Source organism: Podarcis erhardii, assembly GCF_964252035.2.
Source record: "Podarcis erhardii genome assembly, chromosome: 1".
NCBI classification, from domain to species: Eukaryota; Metazoa; Chordata; class Lepidosauria; order Squamata; family Lacertidae; genus Podarcis; species Podarcis erhardii.
In genome coordinates this window covers 126,817,374-126,843,344 of record NC_138497.1, presented here as the reverse complement: position 1 = coordinate 126,843,344, position 25,971 = coordinate 126,817,374, and the positions used below count along the sequence as shown (strand labels likewise).

Below are 25,971 nucleotides of genomic sequence, written 5' to 3'. Positions count from 1 at the left end.
ACTTTAATAAAAGAAACTGATTATTTTGATTGGAATGGCTCAAATTGGATTGGAATACACCAGTTTTAATTAGGGGTTGACTACCCCTGCTCTAACCACTATACCATATAGTGCAATACAATAAAAATTATTTTGTAGCTGCTGCTCAATATGTTCTGCAATTTTAAAAAAATAATAATGACAACAGCCCAGGAATTTCTTCTTGGACAATTTGGCATGTTTGGTTGATGGGTGTGAATACCTATGGTTTTAAAAAAGTTCCTAATTCTTTGGACACTTTTAATGTCTCTAGATTAGTAAGGCATATACTTTAAAAACTTTGGACAAATTTATGTGCACATTTGGAGCCTCAATGCTTTCTACAGCCATGTAGGCGAGAGAGGTTTATTTTGGAACAGTTTCTCCCCTTTCTTGGCTGCTTGACAGCAGCTATGATCACTTCAGTTCCCTCTTGAAATAAAAATGCATGTTCAGTGGCGCTCAAGAGTCTGTAGCTGAACTCTTCAGACATGATAAGGCGTCATCCTGCCAAATTAACGAGAGCAAATTCCACTGCTGTACTTCTGCAAAGGAGCAGCTTTGGTTTCCAGTTTTGAGGCACTTAAGGGAAGGGTCGGGAACCTGTGGATTTCCAGATGTTCCTGCAGCTCCCATAATCCTTGACCCATTGGCCATGCTGGCTAGGACTGATGGACCCTGGAATCCACCAACATGGCATGAGCTCTCCACCCTTGCGCTAGTGGCAGAGAACGCTTGATCTGTAAAGTTTTGGCTGAGTTCCCCCCAGAGAGTTGCGATGTTCTGTTTACCTCTTAAAACATTTTATGTTTCTGGGTGTGTGTGTAATACACTCCGAAATCTGCCCACGCTCCTCGTGCCAGAATGCTGGAGAGAACACCTTCTGTACTTGCTCTAATCAGTGTTTGTGAGATGGTGATTGTACTGGACCAAAGGAAGAAAAGGGAGGCCTTTTAAGGCACCTGAGGCCCAGCATGGCTGCGTCCACACTGGTACATTTAAAGCATGGGAGTGGGTGGCGCTGTGGTATAAACCACTGAGCCTCTTGGGCTTGCTGATCTGAAGGTTGGTGGTTCGAATCCCCGTGATGGGGTGAGCTCCTGTTGCTCTGTCCCAGCTCCTGCCAAGCTAGCAGTTTGAAAGCACGCCAGCGCAAGTAGATAAATAGATACCGCTGCGGCAGGAAGGTAAACGGCATTTCCGTGAGCTCTGGTTTCCGTCACGGTGTCTTGTTGTGCCAGAAGCGGTTTAGTCATGCTGGCCACATGACCTGGAAAGCTGTCTGTGGACAAATGCTGGCTCTCTTGGCCTGAAAGCGAGATGAGCGCTACAACTCCATAGTCACCTTTGACTGGACATAACCGTCCAGGGATCCTTTACCTTTTACCTACATTTAAAGCATGCCCTCCTCTAAAAAAGAATCATGAGAACTCAAGTTGACCCTTCACAGAGTCACAGTTCCCAGCACCCGTAAAACTATAATTCCCATGTTCTGTGTTCCCAAATGTATGGTGTGTATACAGCCTAAAACAATATTGAATGCTTTTACTCCCAGTAATCCAAAAAAATCCAAAGCATTCTAATGTCTTGAATCAAATGATAACTTTTGTGATTAGGAATGATAGCTATAATCACAGTTCTTCCCAATTCATCAAGAAACTGTAGCCTATGTCCGTTACAGTGGTACCTCAGGTTACATACGCTTCTGGTTACATACACTTCAGGTTACAGACTCTGCTAACCCAGAAATAGTGCTTCAGGTTAAGAACTTTGCTTCAAGATGAGAACAGAAATCGTGCTCCGGCGGCGTGGCAGCAGCAGGAGGCCCCATTAGCTAAAATGGTGCTTCAGGTTAAGAACATCTTCAGGTTAAGTACGGACCTCCGGAACGAATTAAGTACTTAACCTGAGGTACTACTGTACTTCTATTCATAGACATAAGAGAGCCTAGCTCAGCAATAACGCCTTGCATAGACCTGTAAATTAAGGAGGTTTTGGAATGCCAAATTCAGGGACATATTATGAGCCTTTCTAATTGAAGAAGTTAATTGCCATTTATACAGGGTTCAGAGGACAAACTATGGGTCTCTATGGATTAACTGCTTGTTGTATTATCTAATGCACATTGCTCTAGATTCCCCACCTCCCCAGCAGAGCTCTTTAAAGTGTGACTAATCACAAATCTTAAGAGTAACCCTGCTAGTCTGGAAAAATTGGTTCTGCAAATTGGCTCCTTCAGTTTCTTCCTTAATACCTTTCCTGAAACATCCATTATTATATGACCCGAATAAGCTTCTGCAATTTAAGGGCATTGAAGTAGATGTTCAGATTTAAGGGCTTATGTGCATTCAGAACTTAGTGCCTTCCTCCCCCTCCTTCTTTTGTCTATATGCCTATCTACTACCAACTTTTTCAGCAGGGGGCCGGTCCATTGTCCCTCAGATCTTGTGGGGGGCCAGATTATATTTTGAAAAGAAAAAAAAAAAGAACGAATTCCTATGCCCCACAAATAACCCAGAGATGCATTTTAAATAAAAGAACACATTTTACTCATGTAAAAACGCGCTGATTCCAAGACCGTTCGTGGGTCGGATTTAGAAGGCGATTGGGCCGGATCCAGCCCCTGGGCCTGAGTTTGCCTACCCATGGACTAACCCCTTAGTTTGTTGCAGGGTGGATAAAAATCAATGATTTATTTTTTTAAGTCGATTTTTTAAAATCAGATTTTTTCGATTTAAATTGTTTTTTTAAAAAATAAAATGCTTTTGGAGGAAAAATATTTCTAAAGATAGTTTTCTATTTATATTACATTATAGTCCAAAGGCTATTCCTCAGGAAATAAGGATTTGCTTTTAATTATGTAGCATGAGGCTTTATATGCAATGTTTAAATTGTTTGGTAAATGAATTCTATTAATCCATTCACAATGTCATGCTCTTACAGAGGTTTCTGTAAGATTATTTGGGGAAGTTTTTCTAACGAGAAGGTATGTATTTTTTTAAGCGAATTAATACAGAAACAAAATGGAGCTATGTAAAAATATGTGGAAATGACATGGATAGGAAACAAACACACTTGCCCTTCCCTACTGTTAAAATATTGTAAAGACCAGCCATCATCAATCAGGTATGGGTGTGTTTCAACAACAATATTTATTACGGCCATAGGCCCATACAGGTAAAAACAACACATAAATAACAGCTTGTGCACGTGGGAAAAAAACAGCCGCTAAAACACCACTATAACAATAAAATACTATAAAATAGAATGGCATACTACGCCTTAGTTAGCTTGTAGTGCTCCTTGGCGTCGCTTTTGGGTAAGGACAGCGACCAGGAACCTAGCCATATTCAGGGTCGTATGAGTATCCTTATCCTGCAAGATTTGAGCAAGGTGGAATTTTGGTGGGGTACCCTCTAGTTTCTGTATGATTGATCCCAACAAATTTGCCCGTGGCACATTGAACAGGGGGCAAGTGAACATGATGTGCTGGAGCGACTCTGGCGTCTCCTTATCACATTCGCACGTGGCGGGGGCTTGGCCCTTTGAGAATCTATGTCTCAAGACGTTGGAGGGAAAAACGTTGAACCTCGCTTTGGTGAAGGCCAGTCTATGGGCAACAGTCGAAAGGGAGGAGAGGTATGATGGAACGCAGTAAGTTAAAGTGATACCAATGTTCTGGGGCGAACAAACACCTCCCCCCAGCATATAATTTCGCTGTAGATCGATGTCATCCAGTCTTTGGCGGATCAGTCTTTGAGCAGTAATTTGGTCTAGTTTTAGGGAATCTGAAGGAGAGATTCCATAACTCAGGAGTTTGGCATGAATTCTACTAGTCCAAAAGCTAGAGAATTCATCTCGCCATAAGCATTGGACAAGGTAGTGGTTTGGTAATCTATGCCACAATGATAACCAATAATTGAAGACTTGCTTCCACAGGCAAGTTTCTAAGGATGCGATCTTCAGTTCTAGTCGCATGGCTGCGTTGCTTACGCACAGGGGGAGCATTAGGAGCCGACGCAGGAATTGATTTTGCAGTGTCTCAAGAGGAGCAAGATCTGTCATCACGGCCCAAAGCGGGGCAGCATAAGCAAGCACGGCAACCACTTTTGCCTTGAACACCTATGGGTGTGTTTGTTTTGCCTTGAACACCTATGGGTGTGTTTGTTTGCATGTGAAAGGTACCCGTTTCAGTTGCCAGTGTATCCAGTGAAAAGTGTTCAAGGTTTGTCTATCTTCCTATATATATATATAAATGCAAGGCTGTCGTCACTCTGCAGTTGGCATGGCCACCAATATGCAGCCATGCCAACTGTAGCATAAGGAGCAGTAGGCAAGCAAGTTAGCAGCATTGCTATTTAACAGTGGGGGAACCACTGTGACGTGCCTCCCCCTCTGTCAAGTGTGCCTGAAGCTAGGTTTAATGGTGGGGAGGTGCTTCACATAGCAATTTAGCAAACAGCTGTGTGACGTGCCGGCCCCCTCCATTAAACATGTGGAGGGGAAAACACATTTAAAGATGTGGGGAGTTAGTGAGAAGTGAGTGAGGTGTAAAGGGAGGAGGGGGTTGGTCAGGCACAAGGCAAGGGAGGTTGGCAAAGGGTAAGCGGAATTGGTGAGTCGAGTGAGCATTGGTGGCATTCCCTAGTGTTTGCATTTGTGTGTTTTGTGTGTTTAAAGTAATAGGGGACGCAGGTGGCTCTGTGGTCTAAACCACAGAGCCTAGGGCCAGCTCATTTTGATATGGGTTTTAATTTATGTGTTACCAGAAGATTATTACTGGTGATTAAATCTGACACAAGTACCAAAACACATTGACTTTTAAGGCCTTGGTATATTTGTTGCATGGGACGCAGGTGGCGCTGTGGGTTAAACCACAGAGCCTAGGACTTGCCGATCAGAAGGTCAGCGGTTCGAATCCCTGTGACGGGGTGAGCTCCCGTTGCTCGGTCTCAGCTCCTGCCCACCTAGCAATCCGAAAGCACGTCAAAGTGCAAGTAGATAAATAGGGACCGCTCCAGCGGGAAGGTAAACGGCGTTTCTTTGCGCTGCTCTGGTTTCGCCAGAAGCAGCTTAGTCATGCTGGTCACATGACCCGGAAAAACTGTCTGCGGACAAATGTCGGCTCCCTCGGCCAGCAAAGCGAGATGAGCGCCACAACCCCAGAGTCGTTCGTGACTGGACTTAACTGTCAGGGGTCCTTTACCTTTTTATTCCTGCTAGGGTGGAGGATTTCTTTCTCAAATGCGGAAATGTTCCTAAAACTACATTCAGGATATTTTACGGTTGGGAAAACTCCAGTCTTCCCTTTTCAGTTTGCAGCTATTTTTAAAACGTTTTAATGTTCTGCAAATTCAGCAAATTCAGTTATTCCAGTTTACTTGTCATGCATAGCAAAAGCAGGAAGTTTGGTTCCCACCCTGTCCTATGACCTCTTTTGCCTGGTGAACATGGCATTTCAGTGTCCCAGAGGGGTAGCCACGCTGCAGCAAATGTATAAGGTGCCACAAGACATTTTTCTAAGATGAAATGAGTTATTGTGGCATATGCTTTCATGGAATACAGCCCACTTTGTCAGAAGCATGAAGTCTTATCTGCAGTTGGCAGGTTTTATATAAATATATCTTATGTACGATGTGTAAAAATTGTAAACAGTGTGGCCAGAAGACCATGAAATGCAAAGCTCAGTTGTGTGCAAGATAAGCACAGTGACCATTCTCCAGTGATTTCATGCTGTCTCCTTTTCAAGCTCTGTAGCAGAATTTATCAGTAAGTTTAATTCTATTTGTTTAGAACTTGTCTGAGGCCAAGGTTTCTGTCTCTCATACACATTGCATATGTTAAATTAGCAAAGCTCTCGTTGCATTACGCCTCTTCCTGTTTGGTGCAGTGAATCGATCTTGTGAGATTGCAGCTTCTTCCGTGGTGGAAAGTGCTCCAAAACTAACAACTTTTGAGGTTGTTGGAAATGCATGATCTGGTCATGCGCACCAGCACTTGTAACACGAGACCTGTTACTGACCTTGTGGCATCTTCCACCTCGAAATTCAGCTATGTCCATCAAGTGTACAGTGGCAGGGAAGACGATGGGAATAGCCTTCAAAGTGCATCTGCTTTATGATGTCACCAAACATTGTGTAAGTAGGAAACTAATAAAATATCATTGACTTCTCTTGGCAGCTCTCAATAGAAGCAATTTGGCTTGCATCCCCTTGGTTTTGTTCTTGGTGGTTTGAGATTTGCAGCAGGAAGAACCCTGATTGAAAGAAAAGTGGATATTTGTGTGCTGTCTTGTAGTTTATATATGCTGTCGTGTCTCTTCTTTTTCTGCTGCTGCTGTTCCAGAAATTGCATTTTATTATGTATTTATTATAATTGTATTTATATAATTGGTTTGATTTTATACTGTACAGATATTATGTTATGTAGTGACATATGTTGTATATTGTAATTTTTCCCTGTGGTCTTCTGCAGCTTTCAAAATTCGCATTTTGCATCTTGCTATCAGCCATTTGGACGCGGGTGGTGCTGTTTGGACGTGGGTGGCGCTGTGGGTTAAACCACAGAGCCTAGGACTTGCTGATCAGAAGGTCGGCGGTTCAAATCCCTGCGATGGGGTGAGCTCCCGTTGCTCGGTCCCTGCTCCTGCCCACCTAGCAGTTCGAAAGCACGTCAAAGTGCAAGTAGATAAATAGGTACCGCTCCGGCGGGAAGGTAAACGGCGTTTCCATGCGCTGCTCTGGTTCGCCAGAAGCGGCTTAGTCATGTTGGCCACATGACCCGGAAGCTGTACGCCGGCTCCCTTGGCCAATAAAGCGAGATGAGTGCTGCAACCCCAGAGTCGTCCGCGACTGGACCTAGTGGTCAGGGGTCCCTTTACCTTTTTATCAGCCACTTGCAACCAAGTGAAGACGCCCAGGCCCCAGGATGCCGGCAAATGTCTCCCCCATCTGAAGGTGCATGCCTGAGGATCCTTGGATCAAGACCATTTTCAGACACTAGCAACACATCTTGTAGGATTCTATCCACGATGTTTTATCTGCACAATCAGAAAGAATTTCAGGAACCCAAAAGTCTTATTGAAAAATACAGTATGACTTTCGAGCCATCTGGCCCGAAAAATGGCAACTAGGCATTCCATTTTGGCGACTGAAACCCTGGTTTAAGGAATCGTTTGGCGCCTAGCTTTTATATCTTGAGTTTCTAACACTGGTTCTGATAATGGTGATGGTGAATTAGGGGACAGCATAATGCAAATATTTTAAAGGATGTTGTCAAAAAGGTGGTTTTTATATCATAAGTGCATGTAGGTTTACAAACATTTCTTATACAGTGGTACCTCGGGTTATATACGCTTCAGGTTACAGACTCTGCTAACGCAGAAATAGTACCTCTGGTTAAGAGATTTGCTTCAGGATGAGAACAGAAATTGTGCTCTGGTGGTGCGGTGGCAGCGGGAGGCCCCATTAGCTAAAGTGGTGCTTCAGGTTAAGAACAGTTTCAGGTTAAGAACGGACCTCCGGAATGAATTAAGTACTTAACCTGAGGTACCACTGTACTGTAAAATGGCCTACCTTCCTTATCCATTGTTTATACAAGTTGATTGAATTTGTATGTTGCTATACTGAAAAATAATAATAAGGGACGCAGGGGGCACTGTGGGTTAAACCACAGGGCCTAGGACTTGCTGATCAGAAGGTTGGCAGTTCCAATCCTTGCAACAGGGTGAGCTCCCGTTGCTTGGTCCCAGCTTCTGCCCACCTAGCAGTTTGAAAGCACGTCAAAGTGCAAGTAGATAAATAGGTACCGCTCTGGCGGGAAGGTAAACGGCATTTCTGTGCATTTCTCTGGTTCGCCAGAAGGGCTTAGTACCACTGTAGTTTGCTGCCATTCAGGTATGTATCTAGGCTTTTCAACATTGGACTCTAGGGTGTTCCTGGAAGTTCCCTTCATATGACCTTGGAGGTTCCCATTCTCTAAACCGTCTTTAAACAGTGCAACATCAAATCCTCTCCTGGATTTTCTTAAGGGTGGTGATGTATCAGGAATTTTGTGTGATGAGAAAAGAGAAAGAGAGAGAGAGAGACAGACAGACAGACAGACAGACTCTGGCAGACTCTGAATGGCAGTGCTGATATTTTTTCCTTTGGAAGGGAGTAAAGAATAGAGGAAAGTGGGAGGTTTTATTCTCCTGCAGATGGAGACTGCACATGTGGAAAGGCGTTTGGACTGAGCACAGGAAGGAAGCCATAATGAGAGGCAAATCTGGTCATGTGGCTTGTGAGGTGGCAAAATGATAAATCGCTTGGGAGAGACTAGTTGAAATGATCTGATGCCTCTTCAGACTTTCTGGAATCCATCCAGCATTTGTGGCAAGCATGTGTTATGCTTAAAAAAAAAACCCCAAACACCCACACACAGCCCCCATCATGAGAATTCATTTCTTAAAAATGAATTTCATGCTAAGAGAGAGAGAGATTATTATCATCATTCTTGGCAAGGCCTTGCTCTTACATAGTTGCTCTTTTACAACCTATATCCAAATATTGTTCCTATTCCCCTTTCTGCCTTTCCAGAAAGATTTGCTAAATAAGCCAGCATGTTGCAAGGAGAGTTGCCGGTGGCTGTCTCTCCTCGCTTAATGGCTTTAACCTCAGTAGATTTAATCCTGGAATCAGTTAAGTGGGAACACTACACAAGGCTATGTAATAGTGCAGTACAGTCATACCTTGGGTTACAGACGCTTCAGGTTCTGCGTTTTCGGGTTGTGCACTGCGCTAAACCAGGAAGTACCTGGAAGTGCTAAATCGGGCTTTGCACATGTGCAGACGCGCTGCATTGCAACCCGCGAGTGAGCAGACACGGTGCTACGGGTTGCAAACGTGCCTCTCGCACGGATCAGGTTTGCAACCCAAGCGTCCCCTGTCTTCGCTCTTCTCTGTCCAGAAAGAAATTCTGGAGAGCTGTTTTTACTAGTTTTCTTGAGGTGGGGGGGGGGAAATGGCTGGGCTGGGGGGGTGATCATTACATGCTTGGAGGGGGCATTTAGAATGGTCTAAGGGATTTGGAACAGTATAAAGATGTTCAAATGTACAGATTTAGAAGGAATACCACAGTAAGCATTGGTGACTATGTTATTGCATTAGTGCAGGATGCCATAATGGTTGGAAATGTTTTCCAAAGCCTCATTACACATCAAAGAGGTTCAGTCCCAGTGCAGGTTTTATTAGGACTTCAGGTCTAAAACTGAACTAGTACCCTACTTCAGTTTTCCCTACAAAGCGTATGGGTCTTTCACGACAGAGGTATCAAAGGAAAATGTGACTCCACTTTACTTCCATTAAAAACACAGCCCACGGCAGCTTTGGTTTTTTATTAGATGATCGGGCTGTGTGTGACTTTCCTCATTTTCTATCTCTATGTCAAACACAGCCAGTACAAAATGAATTCATTTCTCTTTCTCCACTTACTTGTGCACCACTTACAGGAAAGTCATATATATTACCTGCAGGCTGGATAGCCAGAGTACAGCTGGAAGGTCACTCCCATCAATTTCAGTTGCTCTCCTTAACACATGGCCCCACCTTTGTGAGATGAGGATCTCAAAGAAAGAAGGCAAGATCTAGCTGTGGTGTTAACACTATTGTTTATGAATTTGGAAGCAAATTACTATGCAAAGTCCCTGCTATTCTTATAATCATTTTCAGTCTTGAATCCAGTTTTCTGTGAGGCATTAAAATAAACAATACATTCGGATATGGAGGTGACTTCTGGGTTCTTTTAAACATGCCGTTTGAATCCATAAATATTCTTCATCCAAATGCAGAGGTGACATTTCTTTCAGGACTATCTTGCCAATATATTACTTCATCACTCGGGGTTTTTTTTCCCCAAATAAGGAGAAGGTAACTGCTCCTGGAAAGAATTTAATTAGTCCTTAATGCACATCTTGGGCATACAGCTTAAAGTAGTAGAAAGAGCCTTCACTTCTCCCTCTCTGTTTCCCTAATCATCTTAAAGAGAAAGGCCCTGAAAATGAAAGTGTCTGAGCAATAAACCAAAATTAGAAGTTTTATTTCCCCCTTACGTTTGCAAACCGTATTGACAATTTGAACTAGGTTCATGTTGATGTACCACAAATGGCTTCCTAGCCTTTCATGCCAAAGCTGTAGGATCTACAGAAGGTGATTTTGACCCTTAAAACCATTTTGGCTCATTCTCTCTGTAAATATCATCGGAACGTTTCTTGAGCACTGCGGCTTAGTAATGCTGGCCACTTGACCCGGAAGCTGTACGCCGGCTCCCTTGGCCAATAAAGCGAGATGAGCGCCGCAACACCAGAGTCGGCCACGACTGGACCTAATGGTCAGGGTTCCCTTTACCTTTACCTTTACCGTGGGTGGTGCTGTGGTCTAAACCACTGAGCCTAGGGCTTGCCGATCAAAAGGTTGGCGGTTCGAATCCCCGCAATGGGGTGAGCTTCCGTTGTTCGGTCCCAGCTCCTGCCCACCTAGCAGTTTGAAAGCACGTCAATGTGCAAGTAGATAAATAGGTACCGCTCTGGCGGGAAGGTAAATGGCATTTCCATGCACTGCTCTGGTTCGCCAGAAGCAGCTTAGTCATGCTGGCCACATGACCCAGAAGCTGTCTGCGGACAAACGCTGGCTCCCTCGGCCTATAGATTGAGATGAGCATGCAACCCCAGAGTCATCTGCAACTGGACCTAACGGTCAGGGGTACCTTTACCTTTATTGTGGGTGAACAAGGGAAAGGAAGGCCTCTGAATGGTGTGGGGCCTTATTGGTTTTAGGGCTTTGGCCTTCTATAAGGTTCCCTTTCCCCAACTTTTATTTTATTTTTGCAACATCGAAGACTAGCCACATAAGCCTAGTGACGGTTATACCTCCGGAGTGATGGGCTCATCCTATTACAAGGGCACACATGGCTGCAAAGTTACAGAGGAGATCCTGGAACTGCAAAATAGATTAATCAGGAGAGAATGCATATGTAATTTAAGCTGGGGAAGTTAGCAGGTGCACTGAGAAGTAGGAATTTAAAACATCAGTCCTCTCCTTGTACCAAGATTCCAGTATAAATCCCTGCAGTAAATATATTCTCTCCTTTTTATAGCAAAACACCCACTGCCAATGGTAATGAGTAAATGCTCACTGGGAAGGCGAGACTCAGGAGGAGCAGAAAATAGCAGCTAATATAAACGCTTGCAGTGGAGTCTGTTGCTAGTCATGCAGATCACACATTCATCATGGACTGCCTTTGGATGATGTTCCATTTGAATGCATTTGGATTAGTGACCTACCTACCTCCCCCCCAACAATTAGTGGTGATGGAACTAGAGAGGTATGTGGGATTTCCCCATCCAACTCTGCCAACCATCTGGCTTGTATCATCTATGACCCATTACGTTGAATGCCCTACCAACAACAACATACTGTGGACCTGCTATAGACTTGACAACCCCATTGAGGTCCTTTATTAATACATAGCTGTCAACCGTCCCTTATTTGGCAGGAAAGTCCTTTATCCCAGCGCCGTGTCCCGCTGCTGTCCCTTATTGATGATGTCCCTTAAGTTTCCCGGGTTTCAAAGGAATCAGCTCCTCTCCCTCTCTGCCTGCCGGCCAGGAGGGAGGAGGGAGGCTCCAACTGTGTTGCTTGGCTGCGTTGCTCACCCAATAAGGAGTCTAAGAACGACTGGGGGGTGGAGCTTGCATGCCTTGCGCCGATCAAATCAGCTGCATTGCCTGGGGACTCGCTTTTGCTCAGCGCTTCCCAGCGGAGAGGTGACGGTGGTTTTCCTTGCTGCATCCCCTTTGCCGGGTTGCTGCGCTGTGGGAACCACCGCTTGAGGCTTCATTTGGCTGCTGGCTGGGCTTTCTGCCTTTGGCTCAGAGGGGCTCAGAAGCTGAAACGGAAAATCCCTTATTTTGGCTGCTGATCCCTTATTTTCGAGGCTGCTGGTCCCTTATTTTCAAATCTGTAAGTTGACAGCTATGTGTTAATAGTCAGAGGCCTCCGTTTGGGTTGGTCGATCACAAGTTGTACAAGCTGGTGTTGCCTCCTGATCTGTAAGGCCTCTGCCTTCCTCCCTGGAGACCACTCCTCCACTTCCTTGAACTAACCTTGGTTTTGCTAGAGCACAGGTCTTTCATTCCTTGTATGTGGTCACTAGACATCTCCATGGAGTTGCCTTTTATGTTAATACAAAAGGCTCATGCTGGTGTGATTTACATAATTAGGTAGCCAGAACTGTGCAAACATATCTGAAGGTTAAATGCAGGTACTCTGCCATCCATGCAGAACCATGAAATTAATTTTACTGGTGATGGTTGATTCTTTCAGGTATGGCAGGCAGGTGCAGCTATGACAATATATTGCTGTAGTGCATTAATCTTGGTTGCGACTGCATCCTTTCAAAAACTTGTAAATGTCTCTGACTGTATTCCTGAAACTTAGTATATAAAAGCTAAAAATAATGTGTATTATTTTTAGCAGAATTCATGTACCCCACTGAGTATATGTTCCTGTATTGATTCCCTTGTGACTGGGAAAATTAGGAAGTACAGTACGTGTTAAACTACATTGTGAGTAGCAGTTTTATCCTAATCAGGGTTAGGAATATATAGTTTTAATTAAAAACTCAACATAACACCTTAATGGGCATTACAGACTGTGAATATCCTTATTTCACAAAAAGCTTACACATTTTGGGCATCAGATTGTAATTTGTGAACCACCAGTGTTCTGCGGTGTGTCTGTGGATTTGGTTGAAGGTGGGAATCAACCGTTGCATTAAATATCTAATGGTTTAATAATCAGTGTTTCTTCTCATGGAACTCTGGGAATTGTCACTCTGTTAGGGGAATAGGTGTCCCCTAGAAACTCCCAGCACCCATAATAAACTGCAGCTCCCAGGATTCTCTGAAGGAAGCCATGTTTGCATAGCCTCCAACATTTCTCTGATGAAATTAGGGAAGTCCTATTCCATAATTATTGTTATTGTTATTATTGTTTTATTTATACCCCACCCATCTGACTGGGTTGCCCCAGCCACTCTGGGCAGCTTCCAACACATATTAAAACATAAAAAACATTAAGCATAAAAGAACTTTCTATGTAGGGCTGCCTTCAGATGTCTTCGAAAGGTTGAATAGTTACTTATCTCATTGGCTTGGAGATCGCATAACTCCATGTCCTCCAACATATCTCCAATGAAAATAGGGATGTTTAAACCCATCTGATAACTCCAGGAAGAGAGGGCTGTACACACCACAATAAGGAGTGTATCTTTTGATTTAATTGTGATCCGTAGCTTATTTTTTTTAAGTTGTTGCTTTTTTATATAGGTTGTAATCGTTTTACTGATGATTTGTTACTTGTTCTATAAGATTTATGCTGCATTTGTGATGTCCTATCATGTTAGTTATTGCTACTTATTGTTTTTAAGCCACTTTGGGATTCATTTGAATGAAAAGCGGTATAGAAATATAACAAGTCAAATCAGACAAATCAATTAAATGCATAGAAAACAAGAAAATGGACAATGACTCGCTTGAGCAGGTTAACATTTTTCATGTCGGAGGCTTTCTATAGACAAGGACAAGGATTGTGTTATAGGTGTTGTGTCCACAATTCATGAGGTGCTCAGCAATGAATGTTCTGGTGTGGGTGTGTGGGTGTGGGTGTGGGTGTAAGAAAGAGAGAGAGAGAGAGAGAGAGAGAGAGAGAGAGAGATGTTTCATGCTCCATTGACCTGTATACAGTGGTGCCTCGCAAGACGAAAAGAATCCGTTCCGCGAGTCTCTTTGTCTAGCGGTTTTTTCGTCTTGCGAAGCAAGCCCATTGACGGCTTAGCGGATTAGCGCTATTAGCACAATTAGGGGCTTTTAGCGGCATATCGGCTTAGAAAAGGGGGGGGGAACCCGCAGGAACTCGCAAGACATTTTCGTCTTGCGAAGCAAGCCCATAGGAAATTCGTTTTGCGAAGCACCTCCATAACGGAAAACTCTTTCGTCTAGCAAGTTTTCCGTCTTGCGAGGCATTCGTCTTGCGGGGCACCACTGTACACCTTGCCCAATTTAAGAGTTGACTTGGTGTGGTCACGGTGACATTTCACTGGGGCAAAAAGTGCAATGTGTCCCTTTAAATACTTGTCCTCTCTCTGTGGTTGTTGTGCCCATGCTGTGTTGGACTCAGGGACCTGATTCAGACAAGTATTCCCCATTTGTGAAAAGGCTCCGTCAGCCACCATACCAATTGGGGCTTTTACCCCTGTGCATGTGGCTGTTGTGCTACAAGCGTGGCCTCTACTACAAGGAAAGCTCAGATAAGTGGATAAAACCTTTCCTCCGTTTTAACTCTGTTTGACAAGCTCTAATTACAAAGGGCTGCAGTGTATCATCAGCAGCACTTGGTGCAAATGCAAGATTGCAGAGGTTTGATGATCTGAGACAAGGCTTAGGTCTTGTGTGGGAAGAAGGAAAGGCATACAGATGTGTGAGATCCGGTGCTCAAAGTTTCTTGAGTTTCCTGAGGGTTTTTCTCTGAAATTTTGAGAAGAAATCTCTACGAGGAGTTGGGTGTGTGTGTGTGTGTGTGTGTGTGTCAGTAATATTGTTAACAGCTGAGGGCAATAAGAGCACCAGTCCCCCTTTGCAGCTTGGACCCAGGTGCAAAAGTGGAACCTCAGGGTTTCTGTACTAATATTTTATGTTATTTACAATAGTGATAAATTGATTTCATGCGTTCGGTTTTGAATAACTAGAGGCCTTTGAGAGATAGCACCAAGCAGAACGATAGGATGGCAGCTTCTCATTGACTCTATTTCTGCCCTGTAACACAGTATAGCCATTGACTATGGCTTGAATACGTTCAGTCGTTGAATACAGCGCTCATAATTCCTGATCATTGGCCATGCTGGCTGGGGCTGATGGGAGTTGGAGTTCAGCAATCACCGGAGGAGCACAGGTTTCTCATCCCTGCATTAATGTAGTTAACAATTTCAGGACTTGCATGAAATCCTGTCAATTACAGTTCACAGCAGTCAGTCTAGAAATACCCGGTGTTGATATTTTAGTAAATTTCCATATTGAAAATTTTGCATACAGGCAAACCTCATGTTGTGTTAGGTTCATGTGGCGTCTTTTTGGCTTGCAAAGGCGGCAAACCCAGAAGTGTATACTTCCAGGTTTCGCTGCGCATGTGTGCACAGAAGTGCTCTATTGTTCCGTGCGCATGCGCAGAAGCGGCGCTCTAGTTACAGACCTTTCTGTGAATGGCACCCCGAAACGGATCAAGTCCATAACTAGAGGTACCACTGTATTTATGTTCATCCAGAAGGTAAAATGAATGTGTATACAGCCGTACCTTGGAAGTTGAACGCCTTGTGAGTCGAACATTTTCGCTCCCCAACACCGCAAACCCAGAAGTGAGTGTTCCAGTTTGCAAACGTTCTTTGGAACCCAAACATCCAACGCAGGTTACGATTGGCTGCAGGAGCTTCCCGCAGCCAATCGGGAGCTGCGCCTTGGTTTCTGAACATTTTGGAAGTCGAATGGACTTGCGGAACAGATTCTGTTCGACTTCCGAGGTACGACTGTATTGCTAGGTCCTGGGGGAGAACGAGCAGGATTGGAACCCCGCTGTGTAAAAATGTAACAGTGACTGCACAAGATCCCCCCAAGAGGATAACTTTGCTGCAGTTCACGAATAACCCAGAGCCAGCTGCTGAGCTTTTCGATGTATATTTTCTATACTGTTGCTTGAAACTTTTGCTAGGAGTGGAATGGCGGAGAAAAGACAAAATGGGATTTGTAGTCTCAGCTGAACACCAGCGCAGCTCTTTTTCAGGGATTTGTTTGTGCTGAGTACATCTGATCCCTGCAGTGTATTTGGCCAGAGGTTTTGTGGGGAGCTGTGAAGGTCTCCTGCCTGGAGGTGATTGCAAGCTGGGCAGTTTGCAAGGTGGTGGTTTCCTGGTTTCAGCGTTGAGGCATCCTGGGATGAAAAGTTACTACTTCCGTGGCTAAATTAGATGTGGCACTAAATGCCTGGCTGCCCCTGAAAATGGCATCTGTTTTTTCTTTCCCCTCAGTAACATCTGGTAGAACTGATCCAATGCCTGGTTTGAGGCTGCTAGTAGCAAAGAGCTTAAGTTTATAACGCTGTGCTGGAGTCATGCGAGTCTACGACGCACATGAGCTGTAGTATTGTTTATAATTTCTCTATGGCTTTGCGGTGCCCAAAGTGTGTGAACACATCTTATTTAATGACTTAGGCCTGCATGGAGACCAGGCAGCTTAATGGGCAAATAAAGAGATTAGTCTTGACATATCTCATTAAGCTGTGGTGCACACATTCTTGGTGTGAAAGAAAACTGTCCGCCTGCAAAATAATCTCTACATTTGAATCTTGTTAGAACTGGTGTTCTTTATGACTCCCCTCTCCCCTCTCATTGAATGTAGGGCAAATTGGCACCAGGTGTTCTCAGAGATGGTATAAGATTGGTTTTACGGCATGAGTCCAGTGCAGAATTACGTCTTGAAAGGTTTTTAATAAAAACTCTGTTATGTGTTGCTGCTTTCCATTCAATTACTTTTTCTCCCCCCCCCCAAGCTAAGATTTGAACCCCAAATTCTTTCCTCCACAAAATGACTAGTTACAGCTAGTCCAAGACATTTTGGTGCCTGAGGCAGAGATCAGGATGGTGCCTTCCCCCATCTCATGTGCAAAAGCCAACTACATTGGCAATTGCTTCAATGCTGGTGATGTGACAGTGGCCTCTACTGTACAAGAGGGCAGCAATGTAGCTGAGGGGACACAGGGCACACTGCCCAATACAGCTCTGCCTGCCCCCTATCTGTCTGCCTAAGGAAGCTGCTTCTCTCTGCCTAATGACAGAGCCGGCCTTGCGTTTGCATTCTTCTTTATTTGTGTTTTGGGTTTGCCATTGAAGGGAGGGGAGGGAGACTCAATTCTCAGTACAGTGGTACCTCGGGTTAAGAACTTAATTCGTTCTGGAAGGAACAAAATCATCTTTAGGTGGGAGTTTCCCCAAGGTCTATCCTTCAGTTTCAAAGGAAGGAAAATAAAAATAAGATCAGTAGAAGATAAAGTAAAGTTTTTGTATAAATATGAAGAAGATCTGCAGAAGGGACTTGGAAAAGAGCTAAGAGCATCAGATAGAAGATCACCAGGATGAAGTTGATGGACTATACGGACTATACGGAACTGGCGGAAATGACTGGCAGATTCCGAGACCAGGGAGAAGAGTCGGCGGAAGAAGACTGGAAAAGTTTAAAGATTATTTACGGAAATACTGTAAATTTAATGAATGTTAGAAAAATGTTGGAATGAAGTTATATGGCTTTAGTAGAAATGTTATAAGGAATTAAGTATAAATAGATTAATAGAGTATTAAAGATGAATGTTAGAAAAATGTTGGAATGAAGTTATACGGCTTTAGTAGAAATGTTATAAGGAATTAAGTATAAACAGATTAATAGAGTATTAAAGGGAAAATAAGGTTAGAATGTGCTAAGATAATTCTGGGAGAGAAAACAGAGGAAGATGGAAAGGAATTGCTGAAACAATTAACAGAAGTGGAATACAAAAAGGGAGGTGTGAGGAGGTCGTGGAAATAAGATATTGAAATTATTTGATGTGCTTTAGATTGTTTTTTTTTTTTTTTAGTTTAATGTGTTGGTGTTGTGTGGTGTTTGTGTATTGTATTGTTATTGTTTTTTGTGGTGTTTAAATTGTTGGAAAAGTAATAAATATTTTATTTTTTTTTAAAAAAAGAAAAGAACTTAATTCGTTCTGGAGGTCTGTTCTTAACCTGAAACTGTTCTTAACCCGAGGTACCACTTTAGCTAATGGGGCCTCCCGCTGCCGCTGCGCGATTTCTCTTCTCATCCTGAAGCAAAGTTCTTAACCCGAGGTACTATTTCTGGTTAGCGGAGTCTGTAACCTGAAGCGTATGTAACCTGAAACTGTTCTTAACCCGAGGTACCACTGTAGATTCCGTGGAGTTGTAGAGGGCCAAGTAAGTGGGCTGCATGTGGCTGGCAAGATGGAGGAACTTGTCTTTCCCCCAGAAATCATCATACATACATCATAGGAGCTGGTCTACAGCAGAAATCCTGTCTGCCAGGATACCTGATAATGGTCACTAATTGCATTACCTGGGCTGCCTGGCCATTTTTTTGCAATGGTTAATACTTTAGTTCCTGAATCCAGGTCACAGGCTGTCTTTATTCATACACAAATATGCCCTTAAGACAGGATTGGTAAGCAAAAAGACAATGGGAAGACTTTCCCCATTTGCCTCCCTTACTGCAGAGGAATGTTTGAGATCATTGGGAGAGTCAAAATGGCTTCAGGATTGCTCTCCTGTACTATTTCAGACATGTGGTTTATATCATGGGTAGGCAAACTAAGGCCCGGGGGCCGGATTCGGCCCAATCGACTTCTAAATCCGGCCCGCGGATGGTCCAGGAATCAGCGTGTTTTTACATGAGTGGAATGTGTGCTTTTATTTAAAATGCATCTCTGGGTTATTTGTGGGGCCTGCCTGGTGATTTTACATGAGTAGAATGTGTGATTTTATTTAAATGCATCTCTGGGTTATTTGTGGGGCATAGGAATTCATTCTTTTTTTTCTTTTCAAAATATAGTTTGGCCCCCCACAAGGTCTGAGGGACAGTGGACCGGCCCCCTGCTGAAAAGTTTGCTGACCCCTGGTTTATATATTTAGATATTTATGAATATTTATTCTATATTTGAGATCTTAAAATTCTTATAACGGCCCCAAGTAAATAGCGGAACTGTGTTGCAAGATCACACTTGCAGCTGTTGCTCACAAATTTTCTCTCAAAGGCAAACATTCTCCATGATGTCTGTAGCACAAAGCATGGAAAACTGGTTGGCTGGAGACTTGCTAGTCTTTTTAATGCCCTTTGCAACTCTGAGGAAGAAGTGGGGATTGGTCAAGCACTGAGTCAGCTTCGCCACAGAGTCTGAGGTGACCCTCACCACATATGGCTTAACAGAGCAACCATATAGGGTATTTTCAAATTATAGCTATACGTCAGCCGGGTGCTTCCTGGGTATGCTGTTCTTAAAATCACATTGCACCCATTTGCTATTAAATTTCAAAATCAAAAGCTTGTCAAAGATGTTTATAGGGTGTTGTAGTCTTCTTACAAGGGGCGCGGGTGGCGCTGTGGGTTAAACCACAGAGCCTAGGACTTGCCGATCAGAAGGTCGGCGGTTCGAATCCCCGCGACGGGGTCAGCTCCCGTTGCTCGGTCCCTGCTCCTGCCAACCTAGCAGTTCGAAAGCACATCAAAGTGCAAGTAGATAAATAGGTACCACTCCAGCGGGAAGGTAAATGGCGTTTCCGTGCGCTGCTCTGGTTCGCCAGAAGCGGCGTAGTCATGCTGGCCACATGACCCGGAAGCTGTACGCCAGCTCCCTCGTCCAGTAAAGCGAGATGAGCGCCGCAACCCCAGAGTCGGCCACGACTGGACCTAATGGTCAGGGGTCCCTTTATCTTTTCTAGTCTTCTTACAATCAAGTCAGTGGGTGGGTTCCTCAAGTGGGGGCATCAAACCTTTAAAGCACATGGCTCCCACAAAGAATCCTGGGAACTGTAGTTTAGCTACAACTCCCAGCACCCTGAGCAAACCACAGTTTCCAGGATTCTGTGCAGGAAGTCGTCTGCTTTCAGTGTAAGGTGTTCGCTGTCCCCAGTTTACATTTCCATGACCCCTGTGAGTAAGACACTAGTAGGACACTTCAAAATGGCTGCCGTACATTAACTTTTTATGTGAGCCGATTGTTGAGTTTTCTGGATTTCTAACAACTGAGCTCAAGGCTTGTGTACATTAAACTTACGATAAATCTCTCCACTTCTATTCATTTCCTGCCTAAATGTGTTATGCTTAAGGAATAAGCAGAAACTGTATTCTCCCAAATTGCTGCCATTTGGAGATTGGGATAAGTAGAGAGTAGTAGTAGTAGTAATAATAATAATAATAATAATAATAAATAATAATAATAATAATACAGCTGCTTATTGCTTCAGTCAGTCTTTCTCCGCCTCTGTGCATGCATTTTAAACATGGACTGGTGGGGGGGTTTTTATAAAAAAAACATTACTGAGAGAAAAGCCATACATATGGCATTAGTGTAAAACTAAAATGCTCAGCTTGTAGTCTTTAGTTAGAGAAAACCTCATTGCGTTAATTTCCTGTTATCACTGAACTAAGCAGAGAAAAGTGAAGCATCGGTTCCTAGTTTCCGGAGTTGAAACATTCTGAGAGAACCATATGTGCCAAATATCTGTGGCCTGGCTTTTAAAAATGTCTGTCAGGTTGCTGCTCAGCACAGGAGATAAAGGAAAAAAAATATAGGGAGTTTAAAAAGAAATTACAGAGAGGAGTGGGTGTTGAGACTTCTTTGGGGAGCGCGGCTTCCAAGAAAAATGAACTTGTCTTATTCACGACAGGATAATTCCCTTCAATATTATTGACAGCTCTTCTAGACTTTGAGATCTGTTTGCTTTACGGATAACATGTTACTGGGATTTATGTTTTTTAACTTCTCCATTCTTGGCACTAATCTCAAGTTGCATTCATTATTTGCTTCCATTTATAGCCCACCTTGTGATCAATATTCCAGACTGGTATGAGAAAGAAAAAATTATTGAGATTGAAAGGAAGGTCAATACTGAGCCTCTTTTGTAGGAGGAGGAACAGATAACCACAAACTAACTCACTAAGATAACAGCTGAACTGGGATCTGAATCTACCTTTTCCAAGTCTAGCACTTTACCCAATGAAGTAAATATACATTTTCTGTATCTAAGATATGTAGTCTACTGTTCTCTATTTATTTTTTTATGAGAAAAACAGTGTGTAATCTCTCTCTCTCTCTCTCTCTCTCAGTATATAGAGATCTCTATATAGATATAACTTTAATGAATAATAATAACAATCAGTGCTATTTTTATTGAAAAAGAGGTGCTGGAATTCACCATGAACACCTCCCTTGTTCTCTTATAATGGCAATGGTGCCCAACTGAGAGGTGCCAGAACTGAGTTCTGTTGAGTTCCGGCTGAAAATATATTGCCTTCTCTTCTCTTGAAAAGACTGGATGTTTGCGGAAATTGTCTTTGCTCATTTCTTCGGGGGGGGGGGGTGTGGGACTTGGAATGATGAGGAGGAATAGGAGATCCCCTTGGCACAAGTGCTGCTCTGGCCGGCTGCAACCCATAGTTATTACTACTGTGGAAAAGGAAACAGGATGGAGTTGGCAGCAGAAGCACGCCATTAATGGAAAGGAGCGAAAGTGGCTGAAATGGTCTGGGATTTCCTGCCCCAGTAAATGAATAAAACCTCCGAAACAGCATCCCGTATTCCCGATTTGTGTAAACGAATCTTGCTTCAGTTTGCAGATTTCACTGGGGGGGGGGGACCGCTCCCGAGTTAGAGCAACGCATTTTTATAACAACAGGAAGCCCAAGATTAGGGAAGTTAAAGCCTTTTTTTTGCCATCGGTCCTATTTCCCAAGAGACTTTCTCAGCCGACATGCTTTCAAACCCAGCAGATGAAAGCCAACTTGACCACAGGGGGATTTCAGTGCAAACGGGCCTTGCCGAGGAGATTTCTTATGCCTTCGGACTGTTGCTGCCTCTCCTGCATCTGGCAAAGCAAGTGGAAAATGTTCTTGTTGGCTTTTAGTGGGTCACTAGAGAGCAAAATGTTTACATCCTACCCTTTAAAGAGAGGAGGTGGAGGGGAGAGACAGACAGAGAGGTTTCCAGATCGTGTTAATAGAAGCAACACAATGCACTTTAGTTAACTGCAATAGTCTGCGCTTGTGAAGAAGGCAAGATTGATGTGATGTGATGTGTATCACAACTCTCTTATTCGCTTCAACTTGCTTTTCCTTTAAACTCTCCGTACCATCCAAAGTTTTACAGAGACACTTTCAAGGAACCATTACCTAAGCACCCCTCCTCATCTTATCTCCTGAACATTGCATTGCATTCATTTTCTCCCTACTAGCCTGTCTTGTGTTGGCTTCTGAATCAGAGTGTTTTGGCGAACTAAACTGTTAGGGTTTATTTATTTATATTGACTAAACTTATTAAGGCAGGAGTGCCTGGCGTGCTCTGGTTCATGGGGTCACAAAGAGTCGAACACGACTAAACGACTAAACAACACAAAAGCTACTAGTTCACTGGTCACCTGAAGCTTTCCAAGCAGCTTGCATTATAGAAAAATACACAACAAATGCAAAAATGAGGGGAATCCTATGATACATTAACATTTCAGACATCCTGCAACTTAGGGTTCTAGCTACTGCTAGGCCTAGTCAGAGTAGGCCTATTGAAATCACTGGGCATGACTAATTTAGGCCTATTAATTTCAGTGGGTCTACACAATGAGTAGGGCTCAGTTGGCTAAAACCCATTATCTTTTTTTCTTTTTAAACCTACAACAGTCTCACAACGAACATGATTGTACACGACTACTTAATAGAGATCAGATGTAGTCTAACCCCTGTGTAAGCTTTTTGCAAGCTAAGCAGGACGAATGATTAAAAAACAGGTTTCTGGAGGGGTGTGTATTTGTGTGTTTAAATAAGAGTTTGGAAACTAGATTTTCATGCTACAGTGTCCTTTTATTTCCTTTTCCTTTTGGATTGGTTGCCGTCATCCTTCGAAGCTCCTAATAAGGCTGGTAGCTTTAAAAGAGATTAGCAAGAGATTAACAAAGCTGGTGGCTTTTTTTTTAAAAAAAAGGGTCGGGAAATCTTGTGAGGAAAGGCCAGCCAAAATGTCCAGTGAAACATTTTCCTGGTGAAGAAAAGTGTCAATGAGAGGATAATGATTCTCAAGGCCAAAAGACTAGATATCTCAAGAAGGAGGAAAGCAGAGTGTTGTGTTGTTGTCATCGTCAAGGTTGTTTATATTGTGTTTGCTGATAATACTTGGTGGATCATTCCCCTGCCTGGGAAACAAGAAATCGTGGGTGGAGAGAGACCCTGGGTTTTACTCTTTAAAGTGCCTGGGCCATAAATGCTCTGCTTTTCATTATCCAGCTGTTGGAAGAGCAGAATTGACATGGACCGCTTTTGGGGGGGGGGCTTTGGCTGTGGGCGTACCTGGTGACATTGGTAGATAGCCATTTTTTTAGATTAAAAAAAAAAAACCACAGTGCCTCAGGACGACCAGTGTTGCGTTGCTCTGGGGCATACTGGAAAATCCTAAGCAATTTTAAATGCTATTCGTAGTTACCCAGGGAAGGCTATGGGTGGACTCTGTGGGGATGTTGGAGCCCTAGAGTCCTGGTTGTGGATGGTGAGGCCTGGCAAGGAAAGGGGCAAAATACAGGTTAAACAAGCTGGGTATGTTAGTTATAGTTAGCCCATTCATTTCCCAGGTGAACCTGGGTTGTATTTAAAAAAATAAATTGTACAGTTAAAGGTTCTCATGAGCCCCAGACCATGTATGGTGTCTCCAGCCATTTTCTTCTGGGGGCAGGGGGTGCTGTGTGTGAAAGAGATTTTCCCTGCTTGCGACTTCTCCCCTCAAAATCTCTCCATCCTCCCCTGAGCTGACATTTTGCTTCTGTAAGGTGGATAATGTTGTGGTGCAGATTTGAAGCAAAAAAAGAAGTTGGAGGTAGAAGGATTAAACGCCCCCTCCTTCCTCCTCCCCGTTTTCTCTGTTCAGAATGACATCCTCCCAAAGCTGCTTAGTTCTGTTTTTGGTTACTGTACTGTACTGTACTTCGGATTCTAATTCGTCTTGAATGCTTTATAAATACCTGATTTTCACTGTGCTTTCTTGATAATTTCAATTTTGGCGTGTGAACCGTTTCATTGTGTTATCACAACCAAGTTGGTATATAAATCATGTCAAATAAATCTCTCTCTCTGTTGTTAAAAGTTTGGAATTAACTGCCCTAAAACATTTTCTTTGAATTTTCTGAGGTCCGCCCCCCCCCCCCGCCCTTACAGATTTTAGAATTGGAGATGATATTTTAAGAGTGGATCATAATTACATTTATTCCACTCCTTTGCCTATTGAACTACCATCAACTATGGGAGAGGGTTGGAATTGCTATCATGAAAAAGAGTGAGTTGAAAATGGAATGGAAATTCATCTCTGCTCTTTTTCCTTTTCAGAAGTGGCACACACACTTCAAAAATGCCTATTTTCAGAACCCCACCCACTTGGTTTGAAAAATGTAGGCCTGTCTTGTTGTCAAAACACACACAGCTCAGTTGTTGCAATTTTCTGTGGTAGGAGAATGGCCTGATTCCAGGGGGAGAGTGCAGGAATTGGCCTCTGTTTCACCTGGAAACATTAGCAATCCTGAGGGCAGGAGTCTGGTTATACACAGAAAAATGGAAATGAGCCATTTTGAAGCCAAGCTTCTGGCCAAAATTAGCTCAGAAAGCCGAAGGGGAAAATCTGTATTTACTCAGTGTACACCTCTAGCATACTGAGCAACCTGACTGAAGATCTATAATGTTATTTATAGGGCTTCAAGACCTATTATTATGAGGTCTTATTATTAGGCTTGCTCTTTAAGGGCTTAAAGACTTTTGTGCATGTGTAAAGGATGCGTCAGCAACTAAGCAAAGGCCCGCTGTGAACATCATGCTCCCTGCTAGCCAATTTGTGGTTTTAGATGAGGGGGTCAGTGTTACTCCAAGTTAAGCGGTGAGATGAACAGTTACTAGCAGCTTGAGTAAATAACCAGGTTTTAACCAGGCACCAAACTGAATAAGGTTGTTGCCAAGCAAATATCAGATGGGAGGGCATTCCACAAGTGGGGTGCCGTCGCAGAGAAGGCCCTGTCCGGTGTCACTAAGTAATGTGTAATACCCAAAGGTGGGACTTTAAGGAGGGACTCCCCAGAAGATTTCAGGAGACTCAGGTACCAAGGTGACTTCAGTGATCCACTATATTAGATGACTTTAATGATACATTTTACATTCCTGGGTAATACTGGCCAGATCTGAAAGAATGGGGGAAGAGATTTGCCTGTTACAAAGTGTGTCTCAAGCATAAAATTATTTATTTTTAAAAAGGTGTAGCACAGCACTGATTGTCAGCTGATCATGGCCTCCCAAGCGCCAACCATCAGCTGATAGTGCTTAGGAAGCATTTGATGTCAAATGGCATACAGGTGAAACTCGTAAAATTAGAATATCGTGGAAAAGTTCATTTACTTCAGTAATTCGACTAAAAAGGTGAAACTAATATATGAGATAGACTCATGACATGCAAAGCGAGATATGTCAAGCCTTTATTTGTTATAATTGTGATGATGAAAACCCCAAATTAACAATCTCAGAAAATTAGAATATTAAATGAAATCAGCGGAACAAGGATTGCTAATCGGGCAATATTGGACCTCTGAGAAGTAGAAGCATGCCTATGTACTCAGTACTTGGTTTGGGCCCCTTTTGCATCAATTACTGCCTCAATGTGACATGGCATGGATGCTATCAGCCTGTGGCACTGCTGAGGTGTTATGGAAGACCAGGAAGCTTCAATAGCAGCCTTCAGCTCTTCTACATTGCTCGGTCTCATGTCTCTCATCTTTCTCTTGGCAATGCCCCATAGATTCTCTATGGGGTTCATGTCAGGCGAGTTTGCTGGCCAATCAAGCACAGTACTCCCATGGGCATTGAACCAGGTTTTGGTACTTTTGGGAGTGTGGGCAGGGGCCAAAGTCCTGCTGGAAAATGAAGTCAGCATCCCCATAAAGATCGTCTGTGGAAGGAAGCATGAAGTGCTCCAAAATCTGCTGGTAGATTGCTGCGTTGACCCTGGACTTAATGAAGCACAGTGGACCAACACCAGCTGATGACATGGCTCTCCAAATCTCTTTTCTGATGGGAGCAGCTTT

The 25,971-nt window shown here is 43.4% G+C and overlaps 1 protein-coding gene across 10 annotated transcripts in view; it reads left to right on the top strand.

Moving 5' to 3' along the window:
- Positions 1 to 25,971, top strand: part of ANKRD44 (ankyrin repeat domain 44) — a 153,094-nt gene that overhangs the window by 33,286 nt on the left and 93,837 nt on the right. For 5 of the 10 annotated variants that reach the window (XM_081863849.1, XM_081863845.1, XM_081863848.1 and 2 more), the window contains exon 1: positions 23,440 to 23,487. The exons of 4 other annotated variants lie outside the window; for them this stretch is intronic. In XM_081863849.1, the coding sequence (XP_081719975.1) occupies positions 23,455 to 23,487 (33 nt within the window). In that variant the 5' untranslated portion in view covers positions 23,440 to 23,454. Of the gene's footprint in view, positions 1 to 9,268; positions 9,324 to 23,439; positions 23,488 to 25,971 lie in introns of those variants that run through there. One more of the 10 variants, XM_081863847.1, reaches the window with a different exon arrangement.